The sequence below is a fragment of the Monomorium pharaonis genome, chromosome 3, assembly GCF_013373865.1.
Source record: "Monomorium pharaonis isolate MP-MQ-018 chromosome 3, ASM1337386v2, whole genome shotgun sequence".
Classification (NCBI taxonomy): Eukaryota; Metazoa; Arthropoda; class Insecta; order Hymenoptera; family Formicidae; genus Monomorium; species Monomorium pharaonis.
The window spans coordinates 11,949,651-11,965,447 of NC_050469.1; the positions used below are offsets into that span (position 1 = coordinate 11,949,651).

The 15,797-nt window shown below is 35.6% G+C and overlaps 5 protein-coding genes and 1 long non-coding RNA gene across 7 annotated transcripts; 4 read left to right on the top strand and 2 right to left on the bottom strand.

Annotated features, from left to right (window-relative positions):
- The first annotated feature begins 255 nt into the window (after positions 1–255).
- Positions 256–4,114, top strand: LOC118644632. 2 transcript variants are annotated; one of them, XM_036283593.1, is made up of 7 exons: positions 256–1,798; positions 2,503–2,597; positions 2,705–2,993; positions 3,129–3,221; positions 3,285–3,394; positions 3,641–3,797; positions 4,004–4,114. In XM_036283593.1, the coding sequence occupies exons 1-7, from the start codon at positions 1,582–1,584 to the stop codon at positions 4,087–4,089; spliced, it is 1,047 nt and encodes a 348-aa protein (XP_036139486.1). In that variant the 5' UTR covers positions 256–1,581; the 3' UTR covers positions 4,090–4,114. The 2 variants fall into 2 exon arrangements, with proteins under 2 accessions (XP_036139486.1, XP_036139485.1); XM_036283592.1 differs by lacking the exon at positions 4,004–4,114 and having other exon boundaries at positions 3,641–4,002.
- A 148-nt stretch (positions 4,115–4,262) lies between these two features.
- LOC105838570 lies at positions 4,263–4,824 on the top strand. Its single transcript, XM_028192640.2, has 2 exons — positions 4,263–4,471; positions 4,715–4,824. Exons 1-2 carry the CDS (start codon positions 4,276–4,278, stop codon positions 4,801–4,803), a joined length of 285 nt encoding a protein of 94 aa, XP_028048441.2. The 5' UTR covers positions 4,263–4,275; the 3' UTR covers positions 4,804–4,824.
- An 85-nt stretch (positions 4,825–4,909) lies between these two features.
- LOC105838576 (protein singed wings 2) lies at positions 4,910–10,598 on the bottom strand. The gene is made up of 10 exons (XM_012684238.3): positions 9,602–10,598; positions 8,288–8,443; positions 7,938–8,100; positions 7,519–7,675; positions 6,964–7,112; positions 6,692–6,880; positions 6,184–6,342; positions 5,828–5,938; positions 5,461–5,550; positions 4,910–5,352 (listed from the first exon to the last, which is right to left on the bottom strand). Exons 1-10 carry the CDS (start codon positions 9,628–9,630, stop codon positions 5,167–5,169), a joined length of 1,389 nt encoding a protein of 462 aa, XP_012539692.2. The 5' UTR covers positions 9,631–10,598; the 3' UTR covers positions 4,910–5,166.
- Positions 10,599–11,096: 498 nt separating this feature from the next.
- LOC105838574 (SUMO-conjugating enzyme UBC9-B) lies at positions 11,097–12,981 on the top strand. Its single transcript, XM_012684237.3, has 4 exons — positions 11,097–11,418; positions 11,885–11,968; positions 12,034–12,296; positions 12,377–12,981. The coding sequence occupies exons 1-4, from the start codon at positions 11,353–11,355 to the stop codon at positions 12,441–12,443; spliced, it is 480 nt and encodes a 159-aa protein (XP_012539691.1). The 5' UTR covers positions 11,097–11,352; the 3' UTR covers positions 12,444–12,981.
- Positions 12,982–12,991: 10 nt separating this feature from the next.
- Positions 12,992–13,425, bottom strand: LOC105838575. Its single transcript, XR_001139231.2, has 2 exons — positions 13,287–13,425; positions 12,992–13,217 (listed from the first exon to the last, which is right to left on the bottom strand). It is a non-coding gene; the product is annotated as an uncharacterized LOC105838575 (long non-coding RNA).
- LOC105838573 (vitamin K epoxide reductase complex subunit 1-like protein 1) lies at positions 13,213–15,730 on the top strand. The gene is made up of 3 exons (XM_012684236.3): positions 13,213–13,530; positions 14,497–14,594; positions 14,677–15,730. Exons 1-3 carry the CDS (start codon positions 13,352–13,354, stop codon positions 14,892–14,894), a joined length of 495 nt encoding a protein of 164 aa, XP_012539690.1. The 5' UTR covers positions 13,213–13,351; the 3' UTR covers positions 14,895–15,730.
- The last annotated feature ends 67 nt before the right edge of the window (positions 15,731–15,797 follow it).

A 15,797-nucleotide genomic window follows, 5' to 3' on the forward strand; every position in this document is an offset into this window, starting at 1 on the left:
ATCAAAGAGGCCTTGATTCAACGACGTTTCTAAGCAAGTATTACGCGTTACACGATGTATTGTAATCCCGTGTTTATAATTTTAATAAAATACCATCGCGTTAAAGAAACCCAGCAGATCAGCCGTGGGATATGCATTATTAATCAACTCATTATCGTTTTGTTCTTTCTCAGAAACAGCTTTCTCTCGCCAAGTGTATTTATATTCATGAAGACGTATGATCCGATGTCCAAAGTTTTGTTCTACATAAATCTGTGTAATGAACGCTGACCGCAGCCAGAAGAATTATTCATCGTGGGAACGTAAGAATCTTCAAATTACATTTCCATTATTTAAAAAAATTTTTATTCTTTTAAGTCAATAATAACTTAATAGCTAATATTCATGGTAAAAAAATTAACACGTAATAAACAATATTAAAAAATAAATTTAAATAACATAATATGAATAACATCTATAAAAAATCGAGATGAAAGATGTTTTAAAATAAGTAATTTTTGCTAGAAGAAAGAAGTTATCTTGAATTTTCTTTTTCTCGTGCACTGTATAAAAATCCAGAAACTTTTGATATTTAGGTCAACTCTGCTCGATAAAACTCCGTCGTAATGATTGTAGAGACTCCTTCTCAATCGCAGTTCCTTCAGAAGTAACGCTATTCATATTCTAGCCCTAATTTAAGTTTACAAATTCACATCACGTCGCAATGTCGTGCAACTTTCATTCAATCTCTTGTATGATTTGCAATGCAAAAGCATTTCCTTATTTTCAACATACAAATTTCATAACATGATGAATAATACCGTAACACTAATTATAACAGAACTAATTATAACAGAAATAATAAAAGTTTTTATTTTTAATTTTTGCTCAGAAATATTTTGCAAGCAAAATTCTTCAAAAATATAAAATATAAATAAAAATGTAGCGCACACATACACACCTCTATATCTTGCAGCAAAAACCATCTTGCAGCAAATATGCAGAAAAAGTAAAAAAAAAAAACAAGGTTATTTGCAAGAATAATTGTTTTTATGAAATCGTGACCAGTTGACAATTTATTTCTTTAAAAGTTCTGTTTCACGAAATTATAAGTAGATTTTTAACCGGTACACGATATATGGTATACATATTACACGATATATACATATATCGGTATAGAATATATACATGAATGTTTACCGTGATAAAAATAATTTTAAAATGCAAAGCGATCGCTTTGTAATAAAAGTAGCGGAGTATTCATAAAGCTTTACGTAACATACGATTTTGCTTAAAAATTCAATATGCAAATGCCTCTCTGTCTCTATCTTCTGACTACTAATAACGTGCTTCACTTTTATTCGCTACTATCCTAAAAAATTCATATTGCGGAAAACATGCACGGTTCATCGCGATCAGGATGACATCGCGCTACTACGTTGTTTGCCTCTTGAGTCTCTTGACACATCTTCCCGTCCGTCAACTTTCCGTCCGCGAAAAATGTAAAACTCGCTCGCTCATAACCCCAGATTTATCGCGCGCCGATCTCGATGAAATATTCATCACGTCGCGGACAGACTCGCGGCAAGAAGGGATCCTTGAATGTCCAACGGGAGTGGATCGTTCGACGATACAGCGATACACGGCAAGCTGGAACCACCGAGATCGCTGCACGGTGTCGAGGATGCCGAAGTCATTTGGGACACGATCACACGGCGATTCCCGAATGCGGCGCCGCTCCTCTGCGAGATGGAAACGGTGATCGAACGAGCGGAGGATCTGCTGCAGCAGCTCAGGACGCCTTGCGCTCAGGAAAACGGTATCACCTCTTCGCGTGCCCGGGCCACGATTTCTTTTTCCTACGTCGGGCACGCGCATAATGAGCCAACAGTTAATTTCTCTCTTGGAGAATTTTAGTGTACTCAGTTTAACGTGTTTTACGATTTAACACGTTCAAAATAACGAGCTTAAGCTTGAAATTAATGATTACAACAGCGTGATCCAATTATGCAAATAGCCTGCATTTATTCGTGCACTCGGCTAACCTCATTGTAATTATCACGTTATTAAATTAATGGTATACATGATAGAACGGGAAACACACAAATAATTTATTCGCGAGAAAGATTTATCTTTCATAGAAATGTGTACGGTATACGCGCGACCTACATCCATTTATCCTTCCAATTGTATCACGGACTTATTGACCAAATTGTTATCCGGAATAATCCTTCATTTGCTTCATTTTGTAAATCCACCGTTTAATAATTAAAGAGTGCTTATTCGAAAATTTGCGATGTAATCTGACACGATGCGATAAGCATAAGCTGATTTACTAAATCAGCTACATCCGCGCCTTTAATTTACTTGTCGAATTATCATGCGTAATAATTTTTCATGTCATGTATATTCCAAGTATATTCCAGAAATTTCAGCGAGATCTGAATCTAAAATTTACAACGCGGCAATATTGTCTAACTTGTGCTCTAGTTCGTGGGATCTGACGCTCATCTGATATTACAGACACGTCCAGCTCGTTTCACACACCGGATTCCCGGGAATCTAATGCGACGATTTCGATGGTATCCGACATAGAATCGTTCGCGGAAGAAACGAATGTACGTAGATTCATCCCACATTTTCCACTTACTGTTACACGTTGTCATTGCTCGTTGTATTAAATGAAAAAAATAATAATAATAATAATCCGTGCCTCTTTTCCAAGAGTACGGAATATTGCGAGGCCACCGAGAATGTTGAAGCACAATTTACGGTACACGATAGTCACGAAAAGCCGGCGGATTTAGAGTCTCGACGTTGCAGTGAACAATCCATTCAGCGCGAGAAGAAACATCCCTGTCAGGGATATCATTTGAATTCACCTCCAACAGTCGACGAGGTCGTTCAACATTTCAAAACGAGCTCGATGAATAAGTGTCACAATTCCCAGGGGGAATCAGGCACTAACGTAAAGGATAATGCTGACAAAGCAATCGGCGTTAGTTCGGAAGAAAGTGAGTTGTGACACGGAGAATAGTTAGAAAGAGGAATCTTATCAGAGAGATATATATATTCGCGGACGTAGAAAAATTTTTAATATTACTTGCGCGTGGATGTGCTTCAATGCATGCGACTGTGTTTGTACATAGGGCTGATGAAAGCAGTGACTAAAACGAGTAGTTTGGAAGGATGGATGAAAATGACCGATGACGTGTTACAAGAACGGCCTGAAGATGTAAAAGGTATAAAGTTTATTTCATTTCTCGGTTAGTAATAGCAAAAACAATAGATATTGTTTTAATCAGTCTCAGATGATAACAATGTGGAAACTCGTCCGGGTGTCGACGGGAATGCGGACAACCATTCATCGGTGGTCGACGATGATGACGAATACGGCAAAACCGACGAGAAAAAAGTAATTGAATATTTACAGCTATCGAGACACTCACGTTATATTTCATAGTTTAGCTTATAGTTGAACAAAAATGAAGCACATTGAAATTGCAACGTGGAAACAGAGAAAGCTTTTAATAAGCATTTTTTAATTTATTATTTTATCTTTTTATTCGATTACGCGTAAATAAAATAGAAATTAGATTTAACTGAAATTTCATTTTATTACTATTGCTTTAAAAATAAGAAACGTTTAAATATAATACAGGTCAGTGTTGTGAAATGTTCTGCGACAACTGTGAATAATCGCTCACCGTTGGATATCCTTGAAGAATACGCAAAACGGTGCAAAGCGTCGGTCAAATATAAGTACAAACCAAAATCGAATATGTACGTGATGAACGGTGACCTGTGTGGATTTCGCGGTAAATACTTAGTAACTTGTACAAACAGATTACGCGGAATATTATCACCCGCATCATGCATGCTGAGTATTACTTTTTCATCCCAGTAACACTGCAGATTATTCCCCCTGCGGTTATTACTTAACGATTATTTTAATCTTTGTTCGTCCGTATAACTCCGGCATATAAAATGTTGCAAGTGCTTCTTTACACGTTGTTAAACATAGTTTGGATAATGTGCCAGCAATGTCGTGTGCCGCGACCCCAGATCAGGCCAAAAACGAATTGGCAGCAAAAATATTGTGGATCATAGCCGAGCGTCAGATGGATGACTTGAAACTTCCGTCTGTCTATGGATTATTAGATTTCTCGAGAGAGGAGTAAGTTTAATGGTGCAAAAATGTGTGTGGAAAAATTAGAATATATGGATTTCGACGATTTATGACTTGTCGAAACAACGCTCGAAAGAGACGATTCGCTTTATAGAAAATAATTTTTGATGTACTCTCTTTGTGTCAGGATGTTAGAGATAATAGAGTTTAATAGAGACGAGTTAAAGAACGCGTCGCAAAAACTCTACAAATTTTGTCTTGAGAAAGGAGAATCCATTCCGAAGTATACCATTCGCCATTCGAGGACAAATCGAGGATTAGTGCACACAGCTCACTGCGAAGCTTTAGGTCACAATGAAGTTGGTAAGTCCATTAAATGGGCTTGGATCTTTGCAAATTTTTTTAAATTCTAAATTTTAACCATGCAGAAAATTGATATAGCATTACTACTTTGTAAAGTTCAACAAAACATTTTACATTCCAAACAAAATATGACATAAAACTTGTATCACACGTTTCTTTTGGATGTAATCAAATACTTATTAATAATTTATATTGTATTATTTATATAATACTTATTAATAATTTATATTGTATTATTTATAGGACAAGGAGTGAGACTAGATAGCGCTAAGATTGCTGCGGCTGAGAATTTATATAAGAAATATATACTTCAGGAAGAACAATTAATATAAATTCAAAAATTGTACATCAATTATTACGATATAACTGCTAATTCTCTTGGTTTATATTTAATAATAAAATTTAAATAAATATTGAAATACACACAAAACGATTAAGTTTTACATAATTAAAATTTTTTATTTGATCTAAATACATATTCGTATATCTTTTTGTCATTTATAATTTATGTTGAAAAGGTTTAATTAAAAATTCAAGATTAATACGCTGGGTTTTTAAAATAAAAGTATGTGCTGGAGACTTTTGAAGTAAAAATATATGCAAATATATTCATCTCTTCGTAATCTCCTTTGTTACTCTAACGATCGAACTCTCGATCGCTCTCTTGTAAAAGATAAGAGACACTTGTACCGCTATCATGGTATTTTGGCAACGATCCAAGGTAGCTTTCCGGTTTTCTTAAAAGACCAGTAATCATACAAAAGCTTGCCAAGCACGAGGAATATTAATGACGCCAATACGATGTTCAAAACGTCGAGGGGATGAAGCCAAGAATCTTCTTTCGGTGAAATGCAGATCTCTGTCCGCGTAAGATCACGGATCTAAGAGTTTTATTAAACGTTGAAGCACAACGCGATTTCATCTTAATTACATTATCAATGCATTTGCTTTTCAAACTGACTTGATAGAAAAGATGTATAATTAATTACCTGTTTGTTTGAGTTATCACTGTCACTTATAAAACCGCATCTAATGTCGTTGATATCTTTTATTATATTTGAGTGTCTAATCAAGAGATCCTACAAAAAGATATAAATAGAAACATGTAATTAAATTAATAATAATTAAGCTGATAATGGCTATTTAATTTTTTTAAAATTAGAAACAAGAAATTTACATAAAAAATTTATTGTGAACATCTATTATTAGAAATCTGATATACAATTTTACTTCTTTACATTTTCATTTCTATTTATCCATTTTGAGCCTTGTCTAATGGAAAATGTCAAAATTACTTGATAATGGTAATTACGCCAAAATTAATTAGCAATTAATTTGTTATCAATTTAATTGTACCTGAAAGCTCGGTGTAAAGTGACAGTCACACGTCCACGAATTATTGCCGAGATGCAGACCCGCCACGTTGCCATTGTGCAGCAACGCGTTCTCCAGAGCATAAGTAGGCAGCTGAAAGACGCAAAATAAAGAACCATAAACTATACCTATAGTTTCGTGCACATACGAAATAGCAACACGCCATGATATAGAACATATGCGCGTGATACTTTACAATCTTCTTAAATCGCGTATCTCAATTTATTATCATATACCGTGCCGCACGAAATCAACTCAAACAATTTTTCCTTATTCCGTCATATAAAACAGATTGTCTGCTCGCGTGACATCTGATAACTTTGACACGGCAAACTAACATCGGTAAGTTTGTTTCCTCGAAGATTAAGAAGTCGGAAATGGTCCAGCCAGTCTGATCCCTCCAGCCGAGCGATAGATTCTATCAGATTATCGTCTATGTAGAGGTCCAGGACGGACTTGTAAGCGGGATTTGTCGCAAGCGGAGTTAGGTCTTGGATCTGTGTAGTAAACAAAAGATTAGATTAAAACATCACCTACCACATGTGAATCCTTGTCGATAATATTATAAATAAATGTTAAGAGTATGCACAATGTGTAAGAAAAGTAAAAAGAAACAATTCAATACTTTGGATTTACTCTTTGTATTTAAAAAAAAATATATAATAAATTTATATTGTACTAAATTCACATAAATTATTTACAAAGTAGATAACAAGTAGAATACAAAGTAGATTTACAGATATGTATTATGAAATCATGCATTTGCTTTCTTTGTCATTACATATGTATACTTGTTTAAGACAAAACTTATCAATTATAAAAGGTAGAATTGCATAGATAAGCCACCTTGTTTCCACTTAGACGAAGGGACGTCGTATCCGCGGGTAAAAATTGGGGCATTTCCGTCAAACCGCGATGGCTACAATTGACCGAGATAAAAGCTATAAGCTGCCTCTGCATAAGTTTGCCCGCACGTACAGCCACGTAAATTAATTCGCAGTCACAAACAGTCTTTTTGCATTCCTTTTTCAATGTCTGAAAACCAAATTGATTTAGCGGCGAACTCAAGAGCTGTATTTAATCATCAATTATAAGAAAAGGATGTATTTTCTCGTTACCGCGATTATCTCGACGATTGGGACAAGCGGTCTTCCATCATACGGCGTGGCGCAAAGTAATTTGTCTTTGTCGACGACTTTACTCGCAGCTGATCCTTCACTGGGGTCCAAAATCCACGCTACATCTTCCGTACATCTCAATGGATTACCTTCGTCAGTACATCTTGATTAATTATCCACGACTCGCGCATCAATCGGAAGCGATTTTCATCGAACAATTTATTAAACACATTTTTAAAAATCTCAATCTTATAGAAGTATTATGTACCGTATATATATATTAATATTAATTAATGACAAGTTAAAAAACTTAATCTAATCAACATTGTCTAGTTACTAATTTTTAAATCGATCGACTTGATTCACTTCTACTTGGATAAAATTGTAAATTTTAGTTCGTCACGTTTTTTCTTCAAATTCTTCTTTTTTTCAAATTGTTTACTTGACGAAATTTTGACGAATTTTAATGGGCTACATTTTCCTCAAGTTACAGTTTATTTATGTGAAGAATTTTTATAGCTTCTCATTAAAATTTCATTAAATTATTATTCTTACCAGTCAGATAAATATGTTCCAACGTAGGTACGTTGAAAGCCCTAATACTGATCTCTTCGAGAGCATTGTTTCTTAAATCGAGGCATCTCAAAGTCCGCAGATTAGAGAACGCATCCTTCGGTAGGAAGCGCAGTTTCGTCCCGGTCACATTGATTTTCTATCGATACAAACATCCTCCAAACTCCCATAAATATTCTCGAGATAAAATGCACACAAAGTATATGTTGCGAATAAGAATTTTCATGATCAATATATCTTCCGCGAGAGTCTACTACTAAATCTTTTAGTTTATTCTCTTTGATGGAATAACGATAAAATTATCGCGCGCATTGCCCATGAAAATTCGAGTAAGCAACTCTAATGAAGTCTAGGCAAAGCTTTCGATTGCTCTCCAAGCGTAATTGGCAAGCATTCTCTACCTCCAGAAATTGCATCTCGCTCGGAAATGCGGCGGACAATCGCGTTAAGTTACTGTTGGCGATCATTAAATTTCGTAAGACTGTGAATCCCCGTAGAATCTCCTGCGGGTCAAACGTTGCCCTCGGCCATGCGCAAAGAATAAGTACGTGCACGCTTCCGGCCCTAAAAAAGAATTCAGTGCTATCTTGCTTCCTCCTTTTTAAAGCGCTTCGAAATATAAAATATGTCAAATCACACTGTAAACCTCGATTTCGCAACTTTAAGAAAGCAACGGTGTCAACTTGATAATTGTACGGAGCAGAGGAATTTATATTTTAGATTCAGTTCGCGGCGTCATTCATAAACTCACCTCGCTCTCCATTCATCTTTAAGACCGTTAAAACAGACGAGACGACTTTTTGTAAAATCGCACTCGGGACTATCGTCGGCGCGCGAACGATAACAAGCATCGTCGTCTTCCGTAAAGCCACGCGAAAAATGTACGTGTACGAAGAGGAGCGCGACTCTGTAAATAAAAAAGATTTTAATTAACCGCGAGAAATTTGGAGAGGAGAGGGGGGAAAGTTATCTTCCCGGCTCTGGTGTGCTCCTTCGTGAAATCAAAATTATCCTCCGCGCGCTCGTCATATTTAAACATCCGTGCGTGATCGCGCAAGGCATAATTTATCCTTTGTTTGATCGTAAAATAACAATGTTTGTTTAACGACATTACACAATTCGCGGACACTCGTCGGCGAAAAGGCGCTCGACGAAAGTGGGTGGCGACCGGCGTGAGAGATTTATAATCTTTATTACTTGGCAGCTTCATTATTTGCGCAAGACGGCGATAACGAGACCGATGTACCGCGAGTTATACACTCGCCGGCGTTAACTCGACTCTTACGTACATAATTTAATATCTCGCATTTATCATCTGTCTTTCTCCCCTCAGCTTCGACGAGGCGCGACACCGCGATCGTCTCAACTTTATCAGTGCTCGAAACATTTTCGCCGATCGATCAGCCGGCGCTTCCCGAAACAATTCATTTGCCCGCATGAATGCAAACGCCTAATGAGTGCAAACGAATCACGCGGTGATGTTTTCGCCTTGATCTTGCCTCTGATTGTCAACGCGGTATTGTCGCGCTGATACTAAATATCGTGCAAATATTGTTACAGTTATCTCTCCGCCCAATGGTGGACCGTCCTTCGTGCGGAAGACTCTATCACAAAGTTAACGTACGTTACTTATTCATCATCAAGTGCGCTTCTTTTCTATTTACCGCATGTGATCATTTACATGATATTATTTATTTGTAAATCTAAATCAACGAAAATAAATAAGTAAAATGAGTGACAATTTTTTAATCTAGTTCTTGTTCAAATATTAGTTTTAAATATTGTTTCAAAATTTAATATTAACATATTAACTGCGTTTCTTGGCAAGTAATTCTATTATTATTTGATCGTTAATAAATATTTATATTGTAATATTTTTAAAAACTTTAATGAGAGAGAGAGACAAAAAGATTCCTAATTAAAATTTCGTAAGTACAAATGCAAATCAGTTTTCTATTAATCTAATAAATTGATTAGATCGATTGATATGATTTACATATAATAAAATTCGCGTAAAGAGTGTGGAAGCTACAAAAAATAGAGAAAGCAAAAATTAAATACTTACAGAAAAGTTTGTTGCACTGCCATTCCCATCGCGTGAAAGATTAAGATGAATAAATATAGATATGGAGTTGTATTTACGCAAGCGATTATGCTTGTTTAGAAATAAACGAAAGTTTATAAAAGATATTTAATAGAAATCCAGTGTCACACTCTCGGTACTTTTTTTTTAACGCGACGTCGACCTAGTGACGGACCAGCATCAGGTGCGCAATCGCGATGAGTGTCGTATGAAGAATGACAATGATGCTAATGAGAAAATAGAAGATATATTCGGCGTGTCAGCAGGTGGATAACTAAAGCGATCCGATGGCTTAACGTATATTGCGCGATAACAACTGTGGATCTACCTTATAGTACAGCGATGTTTATTACGATAATACATTTTTCAAACAGATTAAACCTATAGTGTCAGTTGGTAAACGATATTCGTATTATTAGTTTTGCATTATATAAGTTTCGTATTTCTTAAAATAATTGCAAAACATAAAACTATTTGCGACAATGTTACTGCAGACATCTCGTTTTTTATTATCAACAATTAAGAAGATATATTTTTTTGTAGAGAGAAATTTGAATCAAATCGTTTGTGTTCAATTTTTACAAAAATTATATGTGTAAAACTTTATTTTGGCTTAGGAGACACTGGTACTTTTAATGTTGATCTCGAATGAAATATTTATTCATAATATCAAAATATATACTTTATTTTTATAGAACAAAAAAAGATGAAGAAAACACATTTTCGACAAATCGAAGTCTACATGTAAGATTTGTTTAATAAGAAATCTAATACTGCATTGAATAAAATTGAATTGAGAATCAAGCTATTCAAAGTTATTTGAAAGTAATGATTTCAGTGAACTAAAACAATAAAAAGTGAAAGAAAATATAACAAAACGTGCTCATACGCAAATTTAACCAAACGCAACGTAAATATTTGTCGAATAAATTTGTTTGCCAAATATTGGCAAAATTTACTTAATTATAAAAATAAAATTTAAAAATAATATAAATATAGCGTAATCAAAATAATGCTATATTTCTTGAATCAATACTATATATGATTCTATCATATAGTATTGAACTAGTTCTATCATATAGTATCAAACTAATTGAGAATAGTGACTATTTTAGTATAGAAATTATTCAACATACGTAACAAAATTAATTTACGTTACTAATCCGAATTGTTAATTTAAACGATTTACGTCTACTGTTTTCAATATTTAACTTTTTAATTTGCATAAACTTACGCACAATATTTTCAAATTGCGAGCCGCATACGATTATATTCTGGACTAGCGAATCAACGAGCTGGACAAGTTTACGGTCCACGCTATTGGTGCACATCTGTATATTTGGTCCAGAAAATCCGCTCCTCCTTACCGACCGAGTCGACGTTGTTGTGTCAGTTTAGCGTCGCTAAAAAAAAAAACCTTCCCGCGATCACAACACGATACGCGCGCGAACGAGTTCGTAACTTTGTAGCGCCTTTACGAACGCAATCGGCGTGTAACCCTCTAAAGCCTCTCAGTCAACGGCTGCACCCTCGCGAAGTGCGCAATTTTAAGCAATTTCAGGATTCGCCTGTCGACATCGGCGATTCGGCGACATTGAAATCCCGCAGGCAGGACTGTCCACGGGTGGCGAGACACGTCGCAGACGTGATTGACAGTACGTGGGGCGCTGCTTCACATCGTCCGGCCGTGAGTGTTTCCCGTCCGAGGATCGTGCCGCATCGTCGCAGACCCGATGTCGGGCATAGCGATCGCCAGGCTTGCCGAGGAGCGCAAAGCATGGAGGAAGGACCATCCCTTTGTGAGTTTCGCTACCCCCCGCTGGAGCAGATTCCGCTGCGAGCACGCGTTTCCATCCGCGGATAGCGGATCGCGCCATCGTCAGTCTTGTTCCGCTTGGCGCGCGCAAAACGCGCCGATAATAACGATTCTCCGTTTACTCGTCGCGATTGTAAACAATGGCTCGCGTGGCGCTTCGAGCCGATCAACAGAAACGAAAGACTGAACGATAAAGAGTTTTTTCCTCACATTCATGAGCGATTCCAATTTTGTCCGTAGAAAGAGACAGAAAATGAGTTTTTAGAAAATAAATTTCTAATTAACTTTAAATCTATAAACATTTGTAAAGCAGAGTCCTTTAATTCTACAGAAGATTATTCGAGTGTTTCTGTATTATTAGAATCCCTTGAAACATTCAAAGACCTCTTGTAAAAACGTTGGCTTCATTTTTCATATAAAACAATTAATAACTCGAGAATAATTTGCAGGGCTTTGTAGCTAGGCCAACGAAGAACCCAGATGGTACCCTGAACCTGATGAGTTGGGAGTGCGCAATACCTGGCAAGAAATCTGTAAGTCAATCAGTTCCGAGTAAATTGTTTGCGCATACATTCATATTGAACTCGTGATTTTGCAGACTCCTTGGGAGGGGGGGTTGTACAAGTTACGCATGATTTTCAAAGATGACTATCCATCGAGCCCACCAAAGTGTAAATTTGAACCACCGCTGTTCCATCCGAATGTTTACCCATCTGGCACAGTCTGCTTGTCGCTCCTGGACGAGGAGAAGGACTGGCGACCGGCCATCACGATCAAGCAGATCCTGCTTGGTATCCAAGATCTACTGAATGAGCCAAACGTGAAAGATCCTGCTCAAGCTGAAGCGTACACAATATATTGGTATTTACTTGTAAAATGCATATTCTAATCTTAAACATATATAGATATATAGGAGATAACATAATATTCTTTTTTTACAGTCAAAATCGTCTGGAATATGAGAAGCGTGTTAAAGCTCAAGCCAGGGTAATGGCTCCGCAGGAATAAATCATGAGAAAACTCGTCAAAAGTTGACATATTTAAAATATGTGGGAAAGATATTGTATGTGGATAAAAAAAACACTATCCTAAACTATAACTCTTTATAATTAATCTTTTTTACGAGTAAAATTAATATATGTTGTAACTAAGTTAAGTTAGTCGCATGCTTAACATTTATTTACCGACTATTCCGTTCATGTGTCTTGAAATTTTGGAGATGTAATGTACATCATGTGAAGATCAACACATATAAATACTTTCGCACATAAAGAATATTCTTATTAATATTAAGATCATATTACGACAGAATATGTATACTTTAAGGCAGAATTATTTTTTGATCTAAACTTTAATTTTTAAGTCTTCGTAAGTGATTACCGATGTTATTTTTTAAGGAGACACGAAGAAGTAGCAGCTGTTAAATAAATATCTCGATATCTTATCTATATTAGTTCTATTCTTGAATATATATGGTAGTGTATGTGTAGAGTTTACTAAGTAATGTACAAATCTCAAAGAAAAATAAAAGATTTCAAACACGAAACCAAGACGAGTGTTAAGAATGCGTTGCAATTTATATCGAGTCTTATGCAATTACATGTAAATTTGTTCCAGCAAGATATTTTCCGCATCATCGAGCATACGCTCAAATCGTCGTCGACAGCGAAGAGAGTGGTTCGATGATGTCCTTAATGCTCCATTATCGATCCTCGCCTTACAGTCTACCTTCTTGTTATTAAAGTACGACGTCATCAAAACGTCTCGAAGCAATCTCGAGAGCTACAATGTGTATGCATTGTCAGTGTGTTAGGCAAGGCAGAAAAGTTCCACTTCGATGTGTGCGTGTACCGATAGCGATCCAGTAGCGTTCCGGGACAGTCAGTAACGGTTCACAGCGTAGCGTGGTGTCGACGATGCCTGGAAATTACGGGTTACGAAAACTCAATGTCGGGATCCTGTCCGCGTGCGTGATCGGTCTCGGCTTATCGTACTACGCGTACGTCGTGGAGACCGAGAAGGAGAATGACGACACGTACGAGGCCATGTGTGACATCTCCGAGCACATCAGCTGCACCAAAGTGTTCATGACGGAGTAAGCGAAGCTCGTGTACCATCGTGTACTGTGCTGCTATGCGTCAGCATAATCGCGCCTAAATATGTTTCATACGTTCAATCCCAGCACATGTGATTGAACGTGTTCAATGCCTGCAGGCGTTAATTAAAGAGTCTGTTCTTTTTTTTTTCACAATCTTGGGCTGTACTTGCTTGGTTCGTTTTCTCTCCAACGAGGAAAGATAAACTGGTGAGAAGTTCGGTCCTGGAGTGTAGGAAAAAACAATTGAACATTTCACTCTTAGTTTATCGCGTCTAGTCCGACTCGTTTTTATTTATTTATTGAATCGTGTTACAAAACATGAACAAAATTCAGTGAATAAATATAACTTTTGTTAAAATTTCATTTTTTTAAACACGGACATTATTGTTTCATATAATGTGATAATTAATATATATAGTAATAATAATATCGCTATATAAATGTTTTAATATTGAGATTGATTTTTGCATTATACGCTCGATTCATCGTAATTAGCAATTACAAGATACCGCTAATAGATGCTATATGAAAAAAGCTATCCAGGAGAACACTTTATTGGTTACTGTATGGATTTTTTTTTACATTTCGAACATGCTCTGATGACATTCAATTTTATCTTGGATATCGAATATTATTATATCTCTAGTGTTTAAAAAAGATAATATTCCGATATGATACATTCGCAAATGAAGAAAGCGTAGATAGCAATATTACTATTCAATATTGAATAGCAAAAAATGGCGAAATATGACGACGCCATACGTTCGCCATAATTGCTATCTTCAACCGCGCGAATTTTTAAGCGATACATCGAGATTTATAAAACGCAAAGAGAATAAACATTAGACATGTATATAAAATAGCATGACGTGATCGCGAAATTATTATATATAAATAGACCATCGTAAAAATAACTTCGGAAAAATATACAAAATAATAGAAAAATAATGTGTCGTATTTCAGATATGGCAAGGGGTTTGGACTGCTCCCAAAAGATTCCGTCTTTAACATCCCAAATCCTATATATGGTTTAGCATTTTATACACTGTTATCGATTTTAAGTATGTATTCAATTTATATTATATACTCTCGTCTTTGCACGCTTTTGCATGTTACGCAACAATAACAGAATTTGTTTTTCAGGTATGTCTAATAATTACGCTTGTTCGGCCGTCGTTGTTGTTTTGGGAATACTCTCTAATATACTCTCAATATACTTAGCCTATATATTATATCTGCTTAAAAATATCTGCGTTGTATGCGTTTGCACGTACATCGTAAACTTCGTGATCACGTTCCTCGCCGTTAAGAAATTCCGAAAATTAATCGCGAATGACACGCATAAAAAGAAGATGAAGTGATCTTAAAAAGTTAATTGTATTTTTTTACGATCATTCAAGAAGATATTGTTATAATAGTAGTTGTAATAGTACTCTCTATTTACACTGGGTACAGTAGAGGCTTATTAAATTTGGTTTCCCTAATTTTGTCATTTCGCTCTTATCGTTTCATAAAGTCAAAATTAGAATGACTCTCTACTGTATACAGATTTTCTCAGGTAGATAAATGTGAACTTTGATACTTCTATTATTATAACGAAAGAGATTGAGGTATTTTTTTCACGTTATGCACTGCAAAAACACAACTCAATGAATTCTTTTATACTTATTTACGCAATGTTTTAAATATAAAAATAATATATAAAAAAACTTCCGTTTATATATTTATATTATTGTAAATCAACGATATATGAACACTATATAAATAATATCGCATCTATATAAAATTTGTATATTTATTTGTTAATAAAATTTTACATGCGATGATATGCGAAATGTTCCGCGATATTTCTTTTCAATGCTGCCGTTTTCACTGCTGCAATTATTCATGTGGGATAAAGTATACATCAGATTGGAAATATTAAGAAGGTAAGAAGTATAATGATGCGGCACATACTGGATGTTTATAAAGCGGCTCCTAGATGATCTTAGATAACATTGTACAATATTCCTCGCTATTCACATTCAAATTGAATAAGCCTCGAGATAATTATTGATATTATGTAATGATATTGAACGCCTAGAAACCGTTTAATGATTTTTACATTTTCTATTTTGCGAAAATGTCAGTAATTTGTCGAAAACACATGGGACACGTAAACATTAGAATTAAAAATATATGAAACGTTTTGCAATATTTAAAAAGATTAGGATTCGATTGTTCCCGATTCTATCCTAATAAATTTTATACGATCGATTTCAGAG

What these genes read in the sequence shown, in the direction of transcription:
- LOC118644632 (XM_036283592.1), top strand. Translation starts at nt 1,582, where the DNA reads ATGTCCAACGGGAGTGGATCGTTCGACGATACAGCGATACACGGCAAG. An exon ending in ACGGCCTGAAGATGTAAAAG is followed by an intron (nt 3,222 to 3,284) that starts GTATAAAGTTTA and finishes TGTTTTAATCAG; the next exon opens with TCTCAGATGATAACAATGTG. An exon ending in GCAAAACCGACGAGAAAAAA is followed by an intron (nt 3,395 to 3,640) that starts GTAATTGAATAT and finishes AATATAATACAG; the next exon opens with GTCAGTGTTGTGAAATGTTC.
- LOC105838570 (XM_028192640.2), top strand. Translation starts at nt 4,276, where the DNA reads ATGTACTCTCTTTGTGTCAGGATGTTAGAGATAATAGAGTTTAATAGA. An exon ending in TTTAGGTCACAATGAAGTTG is followed by an intron (nt 4,472 to 4,714) that starts GTAAGTCCATTA and finishes TATTATTTATAG; the next exon opens with GACAAGGAGTGAGACTAGAT.
- LOC105838576 (XM_012684238.3), bottom strand. Translation starts at nt 9,630, where the DNA reads ATGGGAATGGCAGTGCAACAAACTTTTCT. An exon ending in GCGAGATGCAATTTCTGGAG is followed by an intron (nt 7,676 to 7,937) that starts GTAGAGAATGCT and finishes TTGTATCGATAG; the next exon opens with AAAATCAATGTGACCGGGAC. An exon ending in GAGGAAACAAACTTACCGAT is followed by an intron (nt 5,939 to 6,183) that starts GTTAGTTTGCCG and finishes TGCGTCTTTCAG; the next exon opens with CTGCCTACTTATGCTCTGGA.
- LOC105838574 (XM_012684237.3), top strand. Translation starts at nt 11,353, where the DNA reads ATGTCGGGCATAGCGATCGCCAGGCTTGCCGAGGAGCGCAAAGCATGG. An exon ending in GGAGGAAGGACCATCCCTTT is followed by an intron (nt 11,419 to 11,884) that starts GTGAGTTTCGCT and finishes AATAATTTGCAG; the next exon opens with GGCTTTGTAGCTAGGCCAAC. An exon ending in GAAGCGTACACAATATATTG is followed by an intron (nt 12,297 to 12,376) that starts GTATTTACTTGT and finishes CTTTTTTTACAG; the next exon opens with TCAAAATCGTCTGGAATATG.
- LOC105838573 (XM_012684236.3), top strand. Translation starts at nt 13,352, where the DNA reads ATGCCTGGAAATTACGGGTTACGAAAACTCAATGTCGGGATCCTGTCC. An exon ending in ACCAAAGTGTTCATGACGGA is followed by an intron (nt 13,531 to 14,496) that starts GTAAGCGAAGCT and finishes GTCGTATTTCAG; the next exon opens with ATATGGCAAGGGGTTTGGAC. An exon ending in TACACTGTTATCGATTTTAA is followed by an intron (nt 14,595 to 14,676) that starts GTATGTATTCAA and finishes TTTGTTTTTCAG; the next exon opens with GTATGTCTAATAATTACGCT.